Source organism: Gymnoscopelus braueri (assembly GCF_963280865.1).
Source record: "Gymnoscopelus braueri genome assembly, chromosome: 6".
Classification (NCBI taxonomy): domain Eukaryota; kingdom Metazoa; phylum Chordata; class Actinopteri; order Myctophiformes; family Myctophidae; genus Gymnoscopelus; species Gymnoscopelus braueri.
The window spans coordinates 50,138,512-50,160,650 of NC_137607.1; the positions used below are offsets into that span (position 1 = coordinate 50,138,512).

The 22,139-nt window shown below is 41.3% G+C and overlaps 2 protein-coding genes across 2 annotated transcripts in view; both read left to right on the forward strand.

Annotated features, from left to right (window-relative positions):
* LOC308087532 (myosin IXB) overlaps positions 1–12,195 on the forward strand; it is an 82,305-nt gene extending 70,110 nt beyond the window's left edge. The window contains 16 exon segments of the mRNA XM_080431466.1: positions 1,110–1,210; positions 2,458–2,639; positions 2,811–2,918; positions 3,194–3,364; positions 3,953–3,994; positions 4,123–4,234; positions 4,379–4,452; positions 4,874–5,066; positions 6,436–6,564; positions 7,079–7,184; positions 7,341–7,472; positions 7,790–7,913; positions 8,146–8,196; positions 9,182–9,297; positions 9,450–9,589; positions 10,323–12,195. Of these exon segments, the coding sequence (XP_080287592.1) occupies positions 1,110–1,210; positions 2,458–2,639; positions 2,811–2,918; positions 3,194–3,364; positions 3,953–3,994; positions 4,123–4,234; positions 4,379–4,452; positions 4,874–5,066; positions 6,436–6,564; positions 7,079–7,184; positions 7,341–7,472; positions 7,790–7,913; positions 8,146–8,196; positions 9,182–9,297; positions 9,450–9,589; positions 10,323–10,876 (2,335 nt within the window). The 3' untranslated portion in view covers positions 10,877–12,195.
* Positions 12,196–15,538: 3,343 nt separating this feature from the next.
* On the forward strand, positions 15,539–21,896 carry use1 (unconventional SNARE in the ER 1 homolog). The gene is made up of 8 exons (XM_080430805.1): positions 15,539–15,658; positions 17,559–17,608; positions 18,081–18,159; positions 18,368–18,520; positions 18,864–18,876; positions 19,017–19,047; positions 19,738–19,900; positions 20,181–21,896. The coding sequence occupies exons 1-8, from the start codon at positions 15,557–15,559 to the stop codon at positions 20,361–20,363; spliced, it is 774 nt and encodes a 257-aa protein (XP_080286931.1). The 5' UTR covers positions 15,539–15,556; the 3' UTR covers positions 20,364–21,896.
* Positions 21,897–22,139: the final 243 nt, after the last annotated feature.

The following is a 22,139-nucleotide window of genomic DNA, read 5'->3' on the forward strand; positions in this document are numbered from 1 at the left end:
TGCAGGGCAGCACAAAGTGACGCGCTGTGAGCTTATACAGTATATCTGCTATTTTTGACAGTGTCTGATAATATTTAGGCAAGAAATAGGCCATGCAGTTACTCAATAGTGATTAATTTCACATTTATAATGGCTTCCATGCATTTATGGGGAATAGAAACTGCCTTGTTGGTGCAGGCAGTCAGGAACTACTTTCTTGTAGAAATTATTATTGTATTGTAAAAAGCTGTTTTAATTGCAATATGTCTATGATTTTCATGTTGACATAATTGGTAGCCGACTAGCCGTTTTATAAAAGCAATAAGACACTTGAGTTCTTTATCGTGGTTATTGGCACAGCTGTGCAGGACATGGCACACTGTTTCTCCTTGGACCATGCTGCAGCACAGCCTGACATGGCTAACCACGATAAAGCACACCCTCCTTTGTGTTATTGCTTAATCATAAGCTGACTCATTGCATTATTTTTACATAAAAAATAAGAAGCATATTAACTGTGCAAGAAAAGGAAGTGAGCCCTTCGTAAAAAGAGAAGAAAAACAACCGGCATAAAAAGTTCAATAAGAACAAAAGCTTTACGCTTGCAAAGTCACCAGCAGCACATAAAGAAGTAAAATCACAAAACCTGCATAGAAAATAGAAACAAATAAATGGGAAAGACAGAACAACACATGAAATTTGTAAGAATTACATATCAGCAGATAAACGATAATGTCGATGAGATAAGATATTAGTTTAATTGTTTCCTAAAGAATGATGACTTTAGTATGACAGAAAGGCAAACGGAAGTCATATTTTTGGGGCTTGGGTAGGAGTGAATGAAAAAAAGAAAAGAAACAGGAATGTCTTGCTTACACTTTGTACATTTAGGGAATTTAAGGAACTTTAGAGGTACATCTCAGTTGTTTACAGGGATTTGTTCTGGAACACAAAAAGCAGGAAAACTCTTTAGAAATCTTTTTTTTTTCCTTTTTCTGTCATGTCCTTTCTGAATGTATGTTTTGTTCTTGTCTGGAAAATAAAGACAAAGTAAAAAATAAAAAAAAAGCAGGATTGTGATTACTGTGTATGTTTGATGTTAACAGTGTTGTTGTGTTTGTGACATGCAGGCCGTCAGGTATCCTGAGGAAGTTTATGAAGAAGCGTCCCCACAAGGAGGCACACACTCCAGATGATGGGGATTTGACAATGGCTCAGTCTCTCGAAGAAGGTAATTAATACAGAATGGAATGGAAAGCGTTACGGCTAATTTGTGGATCTTGGACGTCAGTATTACAGTAGTTCGTCAGTACTACGACATCAATAATCTCCATATTTGGCCAGTTTCAGTCCAGTGTAAAGTTTTTGTTTAAAAAAGTTCACTTCAAAAAGTATAAAACATGTGATAAAGAAAAGATTCTGTCGCCTAGAAAATTGCACGAGAAATTTGGTGCTGGTGCAGTGCGAGATTAGCCCCGGACACACACACACACACACACACACACACACGCCCTTTTGTAGATGGCCGGCCCCTACAATGCCACACCGTACAAATTGCATATTCTTTGTTGTACAAGTTAAATCGAACTCCCCCAGCCTCAGTTTAAACCGATGCATACAGTCAGTGGTTACTGTGACGCAAGCAGTATATTTACACTTGTGTGCCATCTATCCTGAAGACGTCAGGACTCAGGAGTGTTGAGCCCGATTCATACTTTGTCGCACGACAGAGCATAAGTTAAGCATTACTCACGTCACATAGAGCTGGGCCTTGGATGTTTAGCAACTCCAGTTCTTGGAGTGAAATGTGGAAAGAAAACACAGGTTTATTATTATTATAAAAATTCCAGAGGCTTAACTAATCAAGCTGTTTGCTTTCTGGGTAAATAGTGTCCCGTGCTGGATCAGGCTCAATGCTAATAAAATAACTGTGAGCTCACAGTGCTGTTTGGACTATGCAGCTCATGCATACTTTACTTTCTGCTTTGGTTGGAAGAGGAGGCTGAGTGTTAATGAATACAACCTTGAATTATTTAACCACTTAAACCCTACATACTTAGTTGACCGCTGTACCCCAGGGGTCTATACTAGGCCCCCTCTTTTTTCCCCTCTACACTAAATATCTTTGCCGAAAACGTCTTGTGAGCTTGTAGAACTGCTATTTTTGCTGAATGTTTGCCCCAGAATAGGGACACTACGAGGGTTCATGTGGTTAACCGTTCTGTGCAATGCCAGTGTATTTAGAATTCATGAAAGTGTATGTCACCATTGAAGTTAAATATTGATTTCATCAGTATTTCTTTCGGTAGTATACACATTAAAATCCATAGTATTACTTAAACTCAGCGAGTGTACAAATGGAAATAAATGGACCCATAATTACCACTTAAGATTGTTAAGTGTATCTTGTAATATTGTCATTGATTCTCATCAAAGCCTTTGTGATTTCTCTCACTTCCGTTTCGCCCCAAACACCAGGGCACGCGTCTCGTTCACATTCTCAGAGCCATGGGGACCCTCCCGGTAAAGGCGTGAGCCGCAACCCAACCATAAAGATCAGCCGGGCGACACGGTGCTCTGAGCAGTGGAACGCCTCTTTGGACCGAGAGATCACCAACGCCAACGAGCTACGACACCTAGACGAGTTCCTGGGCAACCAGGTATTACACAAGGACCGCATTATTATACTGTTTCTGTACACAATAAAATCCTCAGTGTGAACTAAACTTACAGGTCTTATTTGGTTGGTTTGGAGCTAGAGCAGAGTTTCTGTCTTGTTCCAGTAAACTACTCATCTTTTGATTGATAAATCCTTCTTTTGCCTGTGCCAGGTGAATGATTTCCGCTCCAGAGGGAAACAGTTGTCAGCCACAGAAGCCATCTTTGTTACAGCCACCATGCAGTTTAGAGAGACCATCAAGGGCATGTATTCTCAGCCAGTGAGTCCGCGCGCACGCGCACACACACACACTCACTCACTCACTCACTCGCACGCACGCACGCACGCACGCACGCACGCACGCACGCACGCACGCACGCACGCACGCACGCGCACGCACGCACGCACGCACGCGCACGCACGCACGCACGCGCACGCACGCACGCACGCACACGCACGCACGCACGCACACACACACTCTCTCACGCAGCCTTTCTCAGTCACACTTTCTAACCTCCACTCCCTTTTGTCTTCCTCTCCCTTAACTTGTACCAGAAACCCACCATTGGCTACAAAGGCTTGATGAAAGGCTACCAGAACCAAGTGATCCATCTGGCAGGGGCCGATCAGAAAGGAGAGGTCCAGTTGGTGGTCAACCTGTTCCAGTCGGTGCTCGACGGATTCATCCGGGGAGAGATCAAGAAGGAAGAGGCTGAACCTGCCAAGGTAAAAAAAAATAACGCAGTGATTCATGTATGAATTAATCACTGAGGATTGAATATGAATTGAATAAGCAAACATGCATGGCATGTATGTATTTTTGTGATTAGCAGCATGGTTTCACCTGTCCTGCACGTAACACACAAACTCACAGTGATTAGGACAGCAGAACTTTGCCTCTTGAGCATCTTTGTTGGATGCTACATCTTTAAATGCATGTGCACTTTTTGATTTGTGGTAGGACAACGTGGCGTTGCACAGCAAATGAAACTTGTAATGTGGTGTGCGTGCGTGCATGAGCGCGCGCGTGCGTGCGTGCGCGTGCATGCGTGAGAGCGAGAGTGCATGAGAGAGAGAGCGCACAGTTGTGGCCGTGTTACTTGTTTGTTTTGTTTTTGTTTGTTTTTTACCGACCAGGATGTCCGAAGGGAATAATATTTTCCGGTATTTGTCATAACAAATGGCCAAAACCCATAATTAATGGTCTACGTGACCTGGTAACTCTAACCGTAACCGAAATATGTTTTTTAAAATTGGCTTTATAAATAAAATTGACTTGATTTGACTTGTTTTTACTGTTTATCTGTCTTTCAGCCTGCTAAAACCAGGAAGAATAGGAGAAAAAAGGATAAGAGTGTAAGTATGCAGTGTTGCGCTATGGGGGTGACCAGCCCTATTCATCCGCTGGTATTTCACTCTTGGAATGTCTGTTTATCTACAGTATGCGAGTTTGTTTCATAATTGATTGATTGATTGTGTGATAGATGGAGAGTCCAATGGACCATGAGTTCAGCAACTACCAGGTGAGCATCATGCAGTCCTGTGACCAGTGCACCTCCTACATCTGGGCTATGGAAAAGGCCTACATGTGCAGTGGTAAGTTTGCACCCAAACATTGCTTTGCTTGCTTATTTTGCATCTGTATATCCAAATACTGAAGGAAACAAATTTAATTATTACATAACTTGTGTATTCTTTTTTTTTCACACATTTCTTGAAAACCTTTTTCGTTTTTTCTAGATTGTAAGATGGTGTGCCATAAGAAGTGCCTCAGCAAAATAGTCACCGACTGCAACACCTTCTGTGCCAAAAAGGTATCTGTTAACATTTGCAACTCTCAGAGTTAATGCTGCAATCTGTTAGATTTATGTCCTTCCCTGGATTTAAACCCAGGTCTCCCACAAAGGAGACAAAATGTTCTACCATTGTGCAATGACAGAACCCACTTGGGTTGGGGAGATATTGCCCTTTGAGCTTCAGGCAGTATTACTAGTCAACCTGTAGGTGCCTGACCTGACACTGGGGTCTAAATTATTCAGTGGCAGAATAGGGGGACCACCTCCAACCACTGTAGATTTGCTGGTTATATTGTATTAACATACTCTACCTTGGTTAAAATACAGTTTTAATCATTAAAATAAGTTACGGGTTGCAGCTTTAAATAAATTGGGATTTTACTGTCGAATCTGGATGAATGTAATTTAATTAACCGCTGTTGGTCGTGTCCATCCACAGAGTGATGAGGACTCTGGCGGTCAGCACTTTGGGGTGCGTGTGTGCCGCTTGATCAGCGATAAGAACCCCGTGCCCATGGTGCTGGAGATGTTACTGGAGCATGTGGAGATGAACGGCCTTTACACCGAGGGCATCTACCGCAAGTCTGGCTCTGCCAACCGCATGAAGGAGCTGCACCAGCTTCTGGAGACAGGTCAGTCCTAGCCAAGTTGTATTCACTGATAACATACTGACTGTCTATTACACCTACTAGGGGTGAAACAATTGATCGAATAATCCATTAGTCGATCGAAAGATTCAGTGCAACATCATGTAAAGACTGCTTCTTGTTGCAACGTTTTATTCATCCATTATGTATCGCCGACACAATTTTGCCCTACCAAACTCATGTGTAGATGCACAAGTTATAACCATTATTAATTGGATAGTGGATACCTTCTCCCAGTATGCGTATGGTACAAATATGATGTAATATAATTTACTTTGGGCTACAGTGACTTGCATATATCTTGAACAATGCCCATTACCTACACATCACCAAGTACAATGGTGCGCTCCTCTGAGCGGATATCTCCCAGACTCACAGAAAGACTTGCAGAGAGACTCGCAGAATAATTTGCATACGTAGCTTGGCCTTGTGATTCGCTGTACACAAAAATGGGGCAGCTTGTGCTAAGCTATGATTGGTCTACTTTTGTAGACGCACTGTAAAAATAAAAATAAGATTTGGAGCGAGAAGGAGACTGCGGGAATGATCATTGGATACTATATGGCATTTGTTTCATATTATAAAATGTAAAATTACAGTATGCTTCTGACTGCTTAGTAAATACATTAAGCAAATTCAACATGTCAGTTTGGGTTCCAATAACTTGTAATTAGCATTTACCGTCATTTTGTACATTTTATGGTCACTCTAAATCAATTGTATATATTCATCAACAGATTAATCATTAGTTGCAGTTCTCTACATCTTCCTTTGTCTTTGTTCAGATGCTGTCTGATTTTCATGCAGAATCTTTGTCAATGTACCTTCCTTGATTACATTGGGATGTCATAAGGCTATCACCTCGATTCTCTGACTACCAACCACCTAGTCTTTTGTAATCAGACGATCAAAGACCTCCACCTACTGATACATCTGTTGACCTAAAACTGGGTGGAAACAATTTGGAGATTGCAGAACCATTGCAAAGAATTTAGGGTGGGCCTGTCATATTGGTATGGTATCATGATTGATTTCGAAAGCAGTAAGCGTAGGGTTTTTAGCACTGGGTCTTTTCCACTGTTCTAGCCCCTACTTTGAATTTAGATAATGATAATGAGCATTATTTAGCACTTCATACATAAAATGCAGCTCAAAGTTTTCTACAGAGAAAGAAAGAAAGAAAAAGAACAGATACAAGCAGATTAAAAACAAAACCATAAGCAAAGTATACAGGTCAAAAGAATACATAATTATGTTGAATTTGAATCCTGAAAAGTAACAGTTTTCGACATTTCGGGCCCACAGACCTGGTTGGGGGTTTGTTCATTTTGTGTTGATGTTGTGTTGTTTGTAGACCCTCATATGGTGTGTCTGGAAGACTACCCCATCCACACAGTGACAGGCATCTTGAAACAGTGGCTGAGGGAGCTGCCTGACCCCCTCATGACCTTCACTCGTTACAATGATTTCCTGCGTGCTGTGGGTAAGGATGCCAGTCCCCACTAGGGGGCATTGTTTAACAATTTAAATTATAAGCTGGGCTCCTTGACAAGAAGTGCACTTGTGATCTGTCTTTGTACTATGTGCGTGGTTTGGCCTTCTACTGCTGATTAAATCGTTTATTTCAATGACCAACCCAACATTTGAAGTGAACTTGGTTTTGACTATTTCCTAAATTATCCAGAAATACCCACTTGTTGTAGGCTGACTGATACACATTGCCACTCTCATATCCACTGATTATAGTCTGTAATTATATCCATTCATAGGTTATAAATGTATATGCATGCATATATTTACGGCTAGACTCTATTTGTTTTATTTTCATTTTTATTTTATTTGTTATTCACGCTTACTTTTATTACAACACCTCCATAAAGGCCTGTCTGTCTGTCTATCTGTCGTTTCTGTCGTTTCTGTTTATTGTTTATACAAATATGATTGATTGTTATTGCCAGTAAGTGACTCATTATTCCATAATTCCCTCCTTAATGTAGAACTTCCAGAGAAGCAGGAACAGCTCCACTCCGTCTACAAGATACTGGAAGAGCTCCCTACAGGCAATTTCAACATACTGGAGAGACTGGTTTTCCATCTAGTCCGGTAGAGATCTCAAATACCATCAACAGAGATATGCTACAACAATGCTTGTACTGTACAGTGTCCGCTTGTTGGTGGAGAATAATAAAATCATCAACATAACAAGCACTCAGTCACATTTAATCTGAACTCCAGTTGTGTGTGATTGTTATCTTCCAGAGTGTCCAAAGCGGAGGTTCACAACCGCATGTCTTCTAACTCACTGGCCATAGTGTTTGCCCCTTGTATCCTGCGATGTCCAGACAGCGCCGATCCTCTGATGAGCATGAAAGACGTGGCCAAGACCACCATGTAAGACTGCCCTGGCTGGTTACACTGTAGTTCAAGACCACCGTGTAAGACTGCACTGGCAGTGTAGTGTATTTGTTAACCTGAGGTTGCAAAAAAACATGGATATTGTATTCCCAGGAAATTTGTAGTAATAGTTGTAGATGGTAGTCATAGTTTATTTTTTTCTTTTGCACTTTGATATATATAAACATGCAATAATATTAACTTTAACCAAATACTGTAGTTCCACTGAGATTATCTTTGTATTTTTATTTTTGAAGGGAAAAATCGGTCTTGAGAAAATCATGTTCACTTGCTAACGTGCCCTCTGTGTGTAGGTGTGTGGAGATGGTGATCAAAGAACAGACTAGACGCTACAATGAGAAGATGGAGGAGATTGAACAGCTGGAGTATGCCGAGACTCTGGCCGTCAACCAGCTCAAACTCAAGAGGCAGAACACGGTGAGGGATACAGCCCCGACCTGGGTCGAGTTCAGCCTCAGCTCACATGTATTTTAACATAATGCCATTTACATTTTTTTTACATAACTGATTTCTTACGCCATACCCCTGATTATCTCTTGACCAGTCATCCTCAGATTGTTGTAAAATCAGATGGCAGATCCTAGTGTCAGATAGCACTGTGCCTCCAGTCACATGGGTAACATGGGCAATGTTCCTTGTCTCTCTTTAGCACTACTGGCATTTACCTCTCAGGTTCTCAGCTCCTTACAAAGGAGTGGTGGTATGTATCATTCATGCATCAAGTTCTCCTGGTAGTTCCAGTAGCTGCAATAGTAGCAGTAGTGGTAGCGTGCCCTGCAGAATCGTTTTGCATGGCATGTAGATGTGGGTGACTTGTGACCTCACTTCAGTGATCTCCTCTATAATTCCTTAACTCTTTTCATACTAACCTGGTAGTGCATTGCATGACTGTGTTAGCTTGGCATCAGTTCCATTTGTGATGTGAAGGTTCTCTCCTGTTATCCCTGGCGCATTTGTGAAATAAGGTCCAGTCCTTTTTTTTCTTTTGAATGGCCGTTTCCTGTGAACAGCATGACTTTCAAAGTATTAGTTAAATGAAATTACATTTTATGTATGTTTCATGATTTGCCACTTAATTCATACATTGTCTACATGAAACTGGATTTTTATGGAAAGACAAATGCCTTGAAAGTTATGGTATTTACAAAGGAGTGTTTCCCCATTGAAATGATGTTTTTTTGGATTGTTGTGATGGGTCCCCTCTAACTATTGTCTCAGTCCTGAAAATGGCTTTTTAGAAAGACCCAAAGCTCCCAGGAGGTGCGTCCTCTCACAAGTACAGTAGGGTTTCTTAATACTGTGGAATTCTGTGCACTAGGTTTGTTTGTGGCACTGTATGCATTTGTACCCCTACCTAATAACTTTCTGTTGAAAGTTATTGCATCTCACTGAAGGCCTGCAAAGATGTGTTATGCTGCGGTTGCATGACTACACAGGCGCCATCCACCCTCCTATCCTTTCCACTTTCATTCACTAACCAAGGTGGTTTAGATTTCACATGTGGGTCAAAATCATGTTTGATTTCTTTCCGAGAAGTGGACATAATATTATTTACTTGTTACCGGCCCTGTATGGTTATGGCAAGTATTCAATACGTTCTATACAGAAAACAAATAGCCATTTTGGCCCGTTTTGGTAGACAGGTTGTTTGAGGCATTGGTGTGTGATGGCGTGTCTATCTGCAGGTGCATGAGAAGGCCAGTGCTGAGCTGAGCCCGGTCCCTGAGAATGAGACGCTGGACTCGGATACAGAGACTGAGAGGAACCTAATGGAGCGCATTAAGTCCATCAAGCAGGAGAAGTAAGAATGCATTCTTCATCATTATTATGATGTGTGGTTTTAACTCTCCGTCATCATTACACAAGAATCTCTCTCTCTTTCTCCTTTCTCGTCTTTCATGAGCTTGTTGTACACACAGTTCTCTGATGTGAGTGTCCTCCCCTTCCTTCTAGAGAGGAGCTGGCATGCCGACTGCCAGAGCTGGAGCAGCCCGGTTCAGACCAGGAGAACTTGGACTCTGAGGCCTCGCTGAGCTCAGAGAGCCTCCTGGATGAACAGCAGCGCTTCTCTGCCCAAGGCTCAGAACCTGAAGGTCGGTATTAAGTTACAGTCTGGCCGTGGCTTCCTTCTACCTGTTTCTCTCGCTCATCTGTGGGTTTCTGATCAGTCCACGGGGCCCCTGGCTTTGGCCCTTACTGTCTTTTGTGGTGCAGGTCTGGACCAGTGATGGTGATGGTGGCGGTGCCGTCTGCTCTGTTGAAAAGCAGGTTGGAGCAACAGTAGCCGTGTGTGTGTGTGTGTGTGTGTCCATGCTTGCGTGCTTCTCTGTACATTGGTGAAGGCATGTATATGTATATGCATGTATTGCAAAGTAGCATGCTCAAACTTTGCCCTCAATTAATTTATTGAGCATTTTGGCACACCAAAACCAAAGTTTATGCACTGTGCACATTTGTTTTAAATGCTTTAAGCCAAATATTTTTGCCTCCCTGTGACTCAGTGAAAATGAATGTTGGCAGTTAACTTCTTTTCATGCGTTTTTGTTAATGTTAAGGATAGAAGCCTAGCTATGGTTTAGACTCAGTCTAAACAATAGCTTGCTATGCTATCCTTAAAAAACATGTTCTGCACTTAACCCAGCACCCACTGTTGATGTGCATATAGGTAATCCTTCACGACTGGTAGTTAACATGGTGTCATCATGATATTCCATGACACCATTAGACCATTATTAACCCTTTCAGGATGGCTGTGTTTGACCTTAAAAAGTATTTGGGAAAGGATGTTACCCCTGACTCTCTCTATTCTTTCTCTCTCTCCCTCAGGGCGAGGTAGCCCCCTGAGGAGATCAAAGCCAGCCTGCCCTCCCAAACCATCAGCCCTGCCTCTGCGAGCTAAAGCCCCTGGTGGGCATTCCTTTGTGCCAAGCCTCAGCCACGCTAGCTCTTCCTCCTCTGTGTGCAGCTCGGCCTCCTCCACCTCAGCGTCCTCCTCTGCGTCCTCCAGGCACCCGATTCAACGGCGAAACCCCATCATTCCTGGCACAGTGAAGCTCCCTCCCGGTGTCCACTGCCAGCCTGTAGCTTCAGGCCACGCCCAGGGTCTGACTCCTTCTGGAAACCATCGCTCGTCATTTAAATTCCTCAGGAAGAGAGAGCAACCAAGCCGCCGCAGAGACGGCACCCAGTCCATGTACATTGACAACAACTCTGACCCATTGATGTCTTTATCCTCCTGCCCCCCCTCCGTTTCCTCCTCATCCTCCTCCTTTACAATGGTTACATCCTCTCCTCAGCCTCAGCACACCAAAATACTAGCCTCCTCCATAACAGGCCATAGACGTTTTTCTGACCCAGACATCCCATATATGGATGATTAGGTCTGATTGGGGTAAGAAGGCTCCACTTTATATATAGAATGATAGGCATAGAAAGATACCCTTGCATAAAACCCAGTAGGAAAAACACCATTAGTACCAATGGCATGCCTAGATATCATAGATGACAATAAAACTAGGTTTTAGGTTAACCAGGAGAGGATAGGATAGGAGGAGCCTAGAACTGAATTAATTGACTGACAAACGTAACAAAGATGGGTAACATCTATGGCGGGGCAACAAGGGAGAACAGGGGAGAGACAAAATGGAGACTGTTACCGTTACGGTTGTCATCGGAGCTAATAAAGGAACTGCACATTTTGTTTAAACTCTCGTTGACCTATGACAATGAACGTAACAGGACAAGATGTCGCCATGCACTTTTTCTATCATTGTTAATATATTGAGGTTTCTATTGAAATAACAAAATCGCATTTTGGCTGTTTTGGACAGCCTCACCTGATGGACCATTGTTTTTTGTTTTAGTTTTTCTGCTCTTTTTCTCTCTTTTTTTTTACCACGTAATTCAAGGAAATATTGCAGGCTATGATTGCACCTTTCCATTCCATAGTTCTCCAAAAGAGCAAGCCAAACAAGTGTGCTCTGTTAATTAGTGCCTTGATTTTGTATTGTAAGCTGTCAGTGTACAAACTCAATGGGTCCTTTTACCTGTATCTCTATGGAGCCCGTGGGGGTGGGGTGGGGGGTTAGGAGAGTACCTTTGTATGATACTTTTTGTGTTTATTGTGCTGAACCAACTCAAGATATGTGTTTGAACCAACAAGGACTTGACCCACTCGCACGCACAAACACACATTGTGAATGTCGTTCTGGTGCCTTGGTCGACAGCCTCATTCCTTCACCTTTGACCCATAGCACAACACAGTATAGGAAGGAACAACGCTGAACCGCTTTTCACTCTGCAAAGGGAAATGGGAGCAGCACACGGCACTTTTCCTGCAGAGCGAAGAAACACCAACCCAGCTATGATACCAGGGCTGTGCCATGATGTCTTTGAAGCTCAACAGTTCTTGACTGTTCTCTTAAATACAAACACGGCTTCTCTTAAGGCTGTTTAATACTCAACGGGCAAAAATAACGGATTCTGAAATGGAAAAACTGTCAACAGACACTTTTCTTATGAGTATGAAGCAGCATTTAGCTGTACTGTACCTGCCAATCAATGGCATGCCCCAATATGTCGGACTTGTTGGAACATGGCTTAGGCCTACTGTTTATGATAATGTAATACTAATGTTTCTCTATGACTGCTGATTGGATGCTGTTTGTCTGTCTGTATGATAAAGAAGGTGATGTGTTGATGTGAACAGGGAGTGAATGATGTGAGCTGTAATGCTTACTATTAATAGGACAATACAGAACATGGTGCGTTCAACACCTGCCCTCTTTGTTTTGATTGGCCACCACCATCCTGTGGTGATGTCATTTTAAAAAGACAGAATGTTTATCACTGCTGAACTACAGTAACATCTGCATTTAATGTTCTGTATCTACCCCGTAGCTCTGTTTAAACTGCAAAAGAAAGTATGCACTAATTTCACCCGTATTTAATAGTTTTTCTTTAGTTTAACTTAAGTGCATCACCATTGCAGACAGATAAACACGTGGATTAAGTGCACTGCATTATCAACTAACAGAGGTGTAGCGTCTGTGGGGACAAACAGACATTGTTCATTCTCACAGGAAAAGCTGAAGCTGCTTTACTTGTCACAGCAGGTCATCAAAACAGAAACATAAACAGAGACGCCTCCTAGAGGAGAGCAATGTCAAAAAGTCATATCATAAATACATCATTGATGATTGACATCACAGGCTGGCTACATGAAGTCTGACGTCCACATGGGAAGCACACGGTCATTAGACCCTGTCTGGTTTTATTCAGTCTAGCTTTAACAAGGTTGTGTAATCATGCTGCTGTAAGAGCTAATCTTAGCCGGGGGTGAGAACTGATGCGTCTAATATCTTAATCCTTAACCTGAAATTTGACAGCAGCAGTGGCATGTTTGGCAGGTGTTTATTTTTCACTTTGTTGCAGCTCTTAATAGACTTACATATTTGACTTGATGGTAGTAGTTGAGTAAATGTCAAATATTGGTAAGGTATTTGGACTGACGGATAAATATAGATAGATCGTATTTATTAGTCATCTAGGACAGTCTTCCTGATATCGGGTTGAAAGCTGGAGACATCCATCTGGGCAGTCAAATGCTTGGCATGGTCTCTTTTCTGGGCTGCAAATTGGGGTGGAGGTTGCTGGTGGAAGATGCCTGGTCCCACATGAAGGATTTACTCCTCAGGGCCAAGACATGGCTTGAAGTACTGGCAGATATGATTACCAAAATTGCACAATAACATCACTTTAGTTTGTACCCTATCTATTGATAAGCAATCTCCCTTGATTATCAACTTGTTAAAGACATTAAATGAAATTACTTACTGTACAAATTACATCTGTAGGTTACTTAAAAGATAACTTGAAATGAAAAATGTTTTTTCAGCCTTTTAGACCAGAGCATATCCGCATATTGGGGCGAGTTAACAACTTAAAAACAGTTGTGTATTTTTATAGGCCTATCAAAAGTCTAATCTTGATTATTTCATGTCAGACAAAAGCATCATGTTTACAACAGCAGGTACCAATGACTTCCACCTGTCAACGGTCTTCCACACATGGCTGTGATTCATCATGCTAGACACCAGATGGCGGTGCTGTATCTTGAATGTAAATGCAATGAAGAATCCATTGTGCCAAAGTCCATAAGTAAGTCCCATACAGTAAAATACAGTAGTCAAGTGAGAATAACATTTTATTATAATAATTCATACAATTTATATATAGGGCTTTTCTAAATATACTCAAAGTCGCTGCAAATTGGAGGACTGCTGGTTGAAGTGAAGATGCCTTGTGGTATGTATGCCGATTTATGTGCGCGGCCGTGGGGGGCTCAACTCGATCCGCAATAGCCCCGCCGCGAGCCGTTCCTCTGTCTGGGCTATTGTTACGATACGATACGATAATACTTTATTGTCAGTTCACACTGAAATTTGTCTTGCGACCCAGCAGCCATGTATGCAACAATAAACAGTACACACATTTGACATGACATAAGAAAACAAAACAAAATACATACATAAAGACATACAAAGACAAGAGCAATGTCCACCTCTCAGCCTACCCCAAGCCTACAACTCCTGATTAAGCCTCAATGTCGTCTGATGGACAAAGGACCTCTTCAGTTTGACCTTATTGTATGTAACCTCGCATCACCAGTCTTTCCACCTCGGAGGAAAGCCTGGTGTCTGTTACTAAAGACCCATAGATGGGTTTCCTGTTTGTAAACATGAGAGGATGATGCGCGCGCAGTGGAGGGAATAGCCTGTAGAGGGCGCTATTACCTGCAGCAGCTCTGGCCATTGTACATTGATAAAATAAATGGTCTTCACCGGGTTTAATGAAAGTAGATTAAATGATGCAGTTTGTAATATCTTCTTTACTCAATAAAAATGATTGGTCGGAAGTTGGATCTGTTTGTATATAATAGCAGCATTATGCCTATTATGCCTATAATAGCAGCATTATGACTATCTAAATCCCGAAAATAACAACAGAGTGAACGGCGCTTCCGGTTCGTTCTACCTCCCGCATGCGCAGATGACGCACTCTGCTCTGTGATGACGTCGCGCGGAAACCCATCTATATGATCCGGTCTAGGCCACGCCTACTGAAAAAAAAAAGAAAAAAGAATCCTGTTTCTGGATTCTGCCCATCCGGTTTTGCAGTGCCGCTTTGTTTTGATTCCCCAATCCCTATTTAAATGGAATAGAATTTCCCCGTGGGATAATACAGACGCTAAATAGTCTCCGGATAGTGCACGCACATTTACATTTAAAAAAATAAGCGAAACTATGCCGCATCAACGATTTTATTATCGGACCTATTTTGGGGTGAGACGTGTTTCCGGTTCTGCCCATCCGGCCACTTTTTATTTTTTTAACCTGCTTCCGACCGGATCATATACCCGAAAAGGAATGGTGCCCAGGCTATATTGTATGTAGGAACACTGTATCTCCTTCCTGAAGGCAGCAACCTATATACTCCATACAAAGCATGGCTTGTGTTTGAAGTGATATTCCTTGCCAACCTTATCATATTGTCATTATACGTAGATGTATAGAGCCTCTGAAGTTTGAGCCTGACATCTGAGATTCATGAGGGGGCTGACCAATTGAGCGTGGGGGCGCTGGACCCCGAAGCCCCCCCCCTATCGGCGCCCCTGGTTGTATGGGATTTATTTTGGGGTGTTTTAAGAAATGTTTTGAGACTTCAATAATAATGTTGCTTGAGTAAAAGTACAAAAGTATTGGCATCAAAATGTACTAAAGTACCAAAAGTAAAAGTACTGAAATGTTTAACTAGTAAAATAATTGTAGTGGAGTAAAAGTACAATATTTGCCTCTGAGATGTAGTCGAGTAGAAGTAAAAAAAATTATCTAAATTGTACTTAAGTACAGTACTTGAGTAAATGTACTCAGTTATACTGCAAAAAGGCTGGTAATATGGTAATTTGATAACCGTCATGTTTTGTCAGACAAACAAACCCCGCCCACTCGTTCTGCCTACGTGACGTCAAATCCTCGCGACGTTGTGTCAGTTTTACAAACATGGCTTCGTCCAGGTTGGAAATAAATTTTATCAGACTATTGTCTCGTTGCGAGTCCATAGCCTCTGAGAAGCGAGGGGAAGAAGAATGGAGATTAGAGAAGGTAAAGTAACGAATAATTGCCGCTACTTCTATTTCTCAAGGCAGCTTTGCTTCAACGTTTAGTGTAAAGAAAAGCGTGACTGTCATATTGTTGTTGACAGTAAAGGCTACAGTGACTCTGATAGCCACGTCGCCACTGACCGCAATGACACTCATAACTGTTTTTTTTCTTTGTATACGTTTATTTGTACGGGACAGCGCATATTAATGAACACCACACATAAAATGCCGGTTTTAGCAAGAATGCTAATTTCCAGCCGTAGTCTTCATACAGAAAACAAGCAACATTACAAAAAAGAGCACATAAACATTACTGAAATGGTACAATCAGGAGAGGTAAAAAACAACAGTAAAAGTTGTTAGTAGTTTTGACCTAAAATAATAATAATAAGACACTAAATAAAATAAATACCCACTGGATCTCGTCCTGTTTTAAAGTCAGCTAGCTTGTTATGCTAAAAAGATGTCACGCTGAAACGTGTGTGTGTGTGTGTGTGTGTGTGTGTGTCTGTGTGTGTATATATCTATGCATGTATTACATACATGCATACATACATACATGTAATAATTTACATAATCAATCAAAATCAGACCCAATACCAGTGGCGTACCCACCATAGAGGCAAGGCAGGCGGCCATCTGCCCAACTAAAATCTTGCCAGAAGTTGCCACCCCTAGAAAATAAAGTAAAAGACTGACAGACAGCGGCCTCATTCACGTGGGCAGGCAGCCAATCACTACCGTATCCATTCAGCAGAGCGACCCTCGCCGATAGTGATGCAAATCATATATGCTAGCTGTAGTATACAACCCTCGTAGACGTATTTATGATTCTGACGTCTTCAATCTGACGTCAGAATCATAAATACGTCTACGAGGGTTGTATACTACAGCTACATGTATGCCATTGTCTTCATGGGGTAGGAGTGCCAGGAGTGGGGGTCTGGGCCATCACCTGTACTCACCTGGCATAAAAAGTACACACAGAAGTACAATGACAACCTCTCGCCTAGTCTGTGTCTCCTAGCGTTTGAGAGGGATTTAACTGAAGGTCTGAACTACGATTCAGTTATAGATATTGTCAAGTGCAGCAAGCCCCGTCATCTCGTCTTTTGAGACATCACCACATGCTTAAACTATTTGATTTGGCTGTTATTGTAAGTGTAATCGCAATGTTGAAATGAGTCAATAATTTGTGCAGGACATCATGTTCGCCTTTTCTGTAATGCTGCTTTTTTTTGAATAAAAATACATAGCCTACATTGATTATAGGCTACTTATTATTGTTTTTATTAACGTTTTTCAGTTTTGTAGTCAGGTGTTGTTGTGTTAACTTGTTTCCCCCGAGATTTTCCCCCGAGTTGGGAGGGGGGAATCTCGCCTGCCCTAAATGTAATTTCTGGGAACGCCACTGCCCAATACATTAACTTGTGAAAACAAAAGAAGACAATCATTCAGATAACCAGCAGTCAGTAACCATACATGTGAGCACAGTTGAGTTGATTTCAACCATAATTTGAGTCCTCTGTTAAACACATTACCATCCATCTCAAGTTTTAGAACCGTAGGCAAAGAGTTCCTAAGGTTTGCCCTCTTTACTGATAATGCTTTGCTTGATAATGCAGTACCTGTTTTGTTTGTCTGTCTGTTTTATGTTGTCAGTATGTGATTTTTCGAACAAAAAGTATGATATTTGATCCATTTGGTATCAAGATTGTATGCTGATGATTTAATTTGCATACAATCTATGTTTTACAATCTGCCTCGTCTTTGCTACTTTAAGTAGATTAGCTACTTTTGGAGAGATTGTCAACCGCACACTGTATTAAACTACCAATATAAACAATAGTCAATGTATATGAACAGCAAACAAACAATGCTCTTAAATTCCTCACTTCTAGTATGTTGGTGCTCTGGAGGAGATGATGGTGGCTTTGAGGAAGAGTGCCAGGTAAGTCAGACATTACAATCGAACAAAAAGGTACAGTTGTCTCTGTAACATGAATTAATGAATGAATTATTTTATTTAAGTGTCATGCCACCTTGTGGCCCATCCCTCATGGGATTATATGACACCTTTTCAGACAGTTACAATATTCAATGTAACAATGCTTCTTGGCGATAACGTTTATACAGTTGGAAAGCCTGTTTATTTTCCTTTTTAAATGGTTCCCCATTTATAAGGAGCATGCATTTGTGGGATGAGCTGCACAGCTGAGTACTGTACTGTATGTTGCGCCTAGCCGCAAGCAACTCTAGATACTATTTTTAATATCTGGAACCTAGAGTTGCAATACCAACCCTTGACAAGCCCATACATTGCATGGCATGCAATATGTAACTTATTGTGTTAATTATATAACTGATTTATACAGTAATGCCATGTTATTCTAAGATAATGCAGCAATTCTTTATTTCCCCAGCAAACCCACACCAGAAGTCCTGACGGACTACACACGGAAAGTAGATTTCCTCAAAGGACTTCTACAAGCAGAGAAACTGGTCAGTGTCTATATTTTAAACGGAATGTATTTATTGTCACTGAATTTTCTGAAACAGTATTTAACAGTGCGAATGCAATTCTAGTCCCTATGCAATCTATTTCTTGTAGTAGTGAAGTTATTAGAGAAAGGTAATAGTAGTAGTATTTACTTAGCTTCTGCCAGCATAGGATTCTCATCTTATGGCTCTCCCATGTGTTTGTGTGCAGTCTTCCCCAACAGAGAAAGCCTTAGCTAATCAGTTCCTTGCTCCTGGTCGGACACCGACAATAGCCAACGAGAGAATGCCAGCCACTAAGACTGTCCACATGCAGACCAAAGCTCGCTGTACAGGGGAGATGAGAAATGAGTTGCTGGGCACGGTACGATTACCTATTTGCTCCAGGTTTTGCTATTTGGTATCCTGATTCCTCCATCTGCATTGAAAATATGCACTGGTTCTACATTTGGAACATGCTGTCCATTAACAAGTCATTTTCTTAACATACCTTGGTAATCTCATTGTACATGTTCATCAATATCATTCATGGTGATGTGTCGTGTAGTGTCTCACCTAATTATTTTCTCACCTTAATTGGAAAAAAAACGAAATAGGCTTTTCTGTACACCAATTTTGGGTGGCCAATTAATAAAACCTAAAAGATGAAAGACCACATTCTCTCCTCACTGCATACATCCTGAATAATCTTTTCTGTCTCTTCACAGGGAATTGGCAAAGGTAAGAATCATAATCAACTCGGAGACATGTATACTTCAGTATCCCTTCTAAAGAATTATAAAATAGCTGCATATTTAGGACATTATTTATTTCATGGAGAATCAACATGTATTGGTGTGATTTCCTTCTATCATTCATAGGTACCTCAGATGCAGAGTTGCGAAACAGAAGGTAAAGATTTAAAGCATTATTTAATTTCAGTAAGAACTAATGCAAGAGACATTGTCTTTTAAAGACATTGTCTTTTAAAATCTGTCCAAATCTGTCCATTGTCTTTTAAAATCTGTTAGGGGCGGCCATAGCTGAGTGGTTAGTGAGCCCGCCTAGGGAACCAGCTGGCCCTGGTTGCCCCAGGTTCGATTCCAGGCTATCCCAGCATATGTGCCGATGATATGAAATTTGTCCCTGAGCAAGACTCTTAACCCCAATTGCTCACAGGTTCTCATTGGAAACAAGACCGCAAGGACTTTCATGAACGACCTGTTAAAAGGAATTATCCTTATCCATACCTTTAAAAATAACTTCATTATGTAACATTGACTGTGATGGCGCATAATTCTTTTCAACCGCCCCAGTTCAATTCTTGCACCATATTGTTCTCACTAAAATGTGAATAGCCAATCTACAAGCTCACAACGCGTCGCAAGCTTGTATATTGACTATTTTCAAATAGTATAAAGTATAAAATGGGGTTAAAGTGGGTAAACTGATTTTGATGCAATATTAACTTATTTTGCTGGGGACCCCCTGGAACCCCCTCAAGGACCCCACTTTGAGAACCACTGATGTAACGGTACTCTAATCTAGGAGAGCCTAAATGCTAAATGCCTTTAAATATGAATGCAATCTCTCCATCTACAGAGGTGTGCCTGTGGATGAGCGTCAGTCTGCTTCAGAGCTTGATGCTGTGCTGCAACATCACCACAACCTGCAGGAGAAGCTCGCTGACGATATGCTCAACCTGGCCAGAAACCTGAAAAACAACACACTGGCAGCCCAGAACCTCATCAAACAGGACAACCAGGTAAACGTTTGTGTTGGTGGGTGGGCCTGGGACGATAAGGGTTTTTCTGAACCACGGTAAAAGAAAATCACCATTTGCAGACGGCAGTATTTCAGAGTGTCCCACACCCAATTTTAGGTGTGGGACACAGATATATTTTATTTATTAGGGTTAAGATTACATTTATTTTCTCCTCCATTTTTTTTTTTTACATTTCATTTTATTCACAGACAATATTTGACATGAGCTTGGTGTCTCCTTATTTAGTTTATTGTTGGGTCTCCCTCCTTCTGTCATGCAGACTCTTAGCCAGTCAATGCGTCAGGCGGACGCGAACTTTGAGAAGCTGAAGACGGAGTCAGAGCGGCTGGAGCAGCACACCAAAAAGGCTGTCAACTGGTTCCTGTGGCTGATGCTTATCCTGGTCTCCTTCACCTTCATCAGCATGATCCTCTTCATCAGAATCTTCCCCAGGCTCAGATGACCACCGTGTACCACCTGGAAGCCTCAGTTCCATGACCACCTCGGTTTACAGAACAATATAGGAATATAGGTATACGTATCTATACACTACGTCTGTACTGTATGTATTCTATACAGCACAGCTGGGGTCAGTTCCACATCAGCTCTGTTTATGGACCGAAAGGTTATGAAGTTAAACGTTTCATTTACTGTGCAGGCTTATAGGAATCATTGAAAGAAGCCCAGAGATGTTTTTAAACATCAGTGTCATTTTCGGGAAAAGGTAAGGAACTGAGGATCAGACATGATTTCCAGGTGTAGCACAACAGCATATAGATTAAATGCAGTTTAAGACCCTTTTGGGAACTAAATAATAGTCTTAATATCCAATGGAACAGGCTCTGAGAATTAAAGGAACACTCCACCCATTTTCAACCGTATCGTCATATAATTGGTCCTCAATAATGCTCATTATAAGATGGAACCATTTCTGTCCACTCACTCTGCGTCTCAGAGGATAGCTTGGGACAGTTAAGAAATCTGCCTACTGGTGACATCATCAGTAGGCAGGTTTGGTAATGTCAAACAAGATTTCAAAGTTGTTTTTATGCATTTACAATATCTTCTATTTCAACCTTCTATCTTGCCAGGAAGAGAGAGGCTGTTTTTATTAGCTTGGAATGTCTATTAATGATGTCATTGTTAGGCAGTTTTCTGAACTGTTCATATCCAACCAATGAGACCCAGAGTGAGTAGACAGAAATAGTGACATCTTATAATGAGAATTAGTGAGGACTAATTATATGAAGATAAGGGTGAGTGTTCCTTTAATGTTCTTACACACCGGGACCCTCACACTGGGCTAGTGCGATTATTGCCTGAAAATATATATTTTTGAAGTGTTTGTGTCATGAGTACATTCACACAGAATGTGACAATAAAGCAACGTGGAAAACGTTCCTACAAGCAGCAACCTGTATTAATGAGGCATCAACCATATGAATAGTTTAATGCAAAATATTCACCAACGCATTTTGGGGTTGGTTATTCGTCACGTTCCTGGTGTGTAAGGCCTGTTAGTCATGTAATCCTTGTTCCACTAGCTAGGTTGTTAGTTCTGCATTGGCAGCATACTCAGTCTGTCTCCTGGTTATTAAAGTGATATTTCACATACCTTGAACCGTCCACCACCAAAATTAGGTGGCCCTCACGATTATAGTGTCATCACTTATCTGACTTCATTAAACTAGAGTGCTAAATCTTTTGCTTAGAAATTAGAATATTGTTTGGCTAAATGGCAGACAAATGTCATTTTTCAGCTAAGGCCTAGTGACATTCAGTGTTTTCTATTGATCAAATTCATTCATTTGCTTCCTCTTGTATGATTTGGTAATTCTGTATGTTTGCAAGTTATTCCACAAATGTACATTGGTTAATGACAGTCGTACGTTTGGTTTGTTTTGTGTCTTGATGTTTTGACAGATTGTACTGGTTACGGTGGTGGTGGTGGTGGTGATGATGTGTTTTGTGTACAGTAAATTATTGTGAAAGGTTATCCCCTTCTCTCATAGCAATAGAAAAACAAGGTCACTGAGGTGTGCGTAGTTGACCAGCAAAACTCCAAACTTCGACAGCAATTTGCATCATTATCTTTGTAAGTCATGCTTTCATTAGTGCGAAATGCTTACTTTGTATCGTAGGTCATCTTGGGAACTTAACCTTTTAAGACCTGAAGCCAATTCTACAAATGTCTTCTAAATCCCAACAATATGTCAATCAGTTATTTAGCATTTTGATC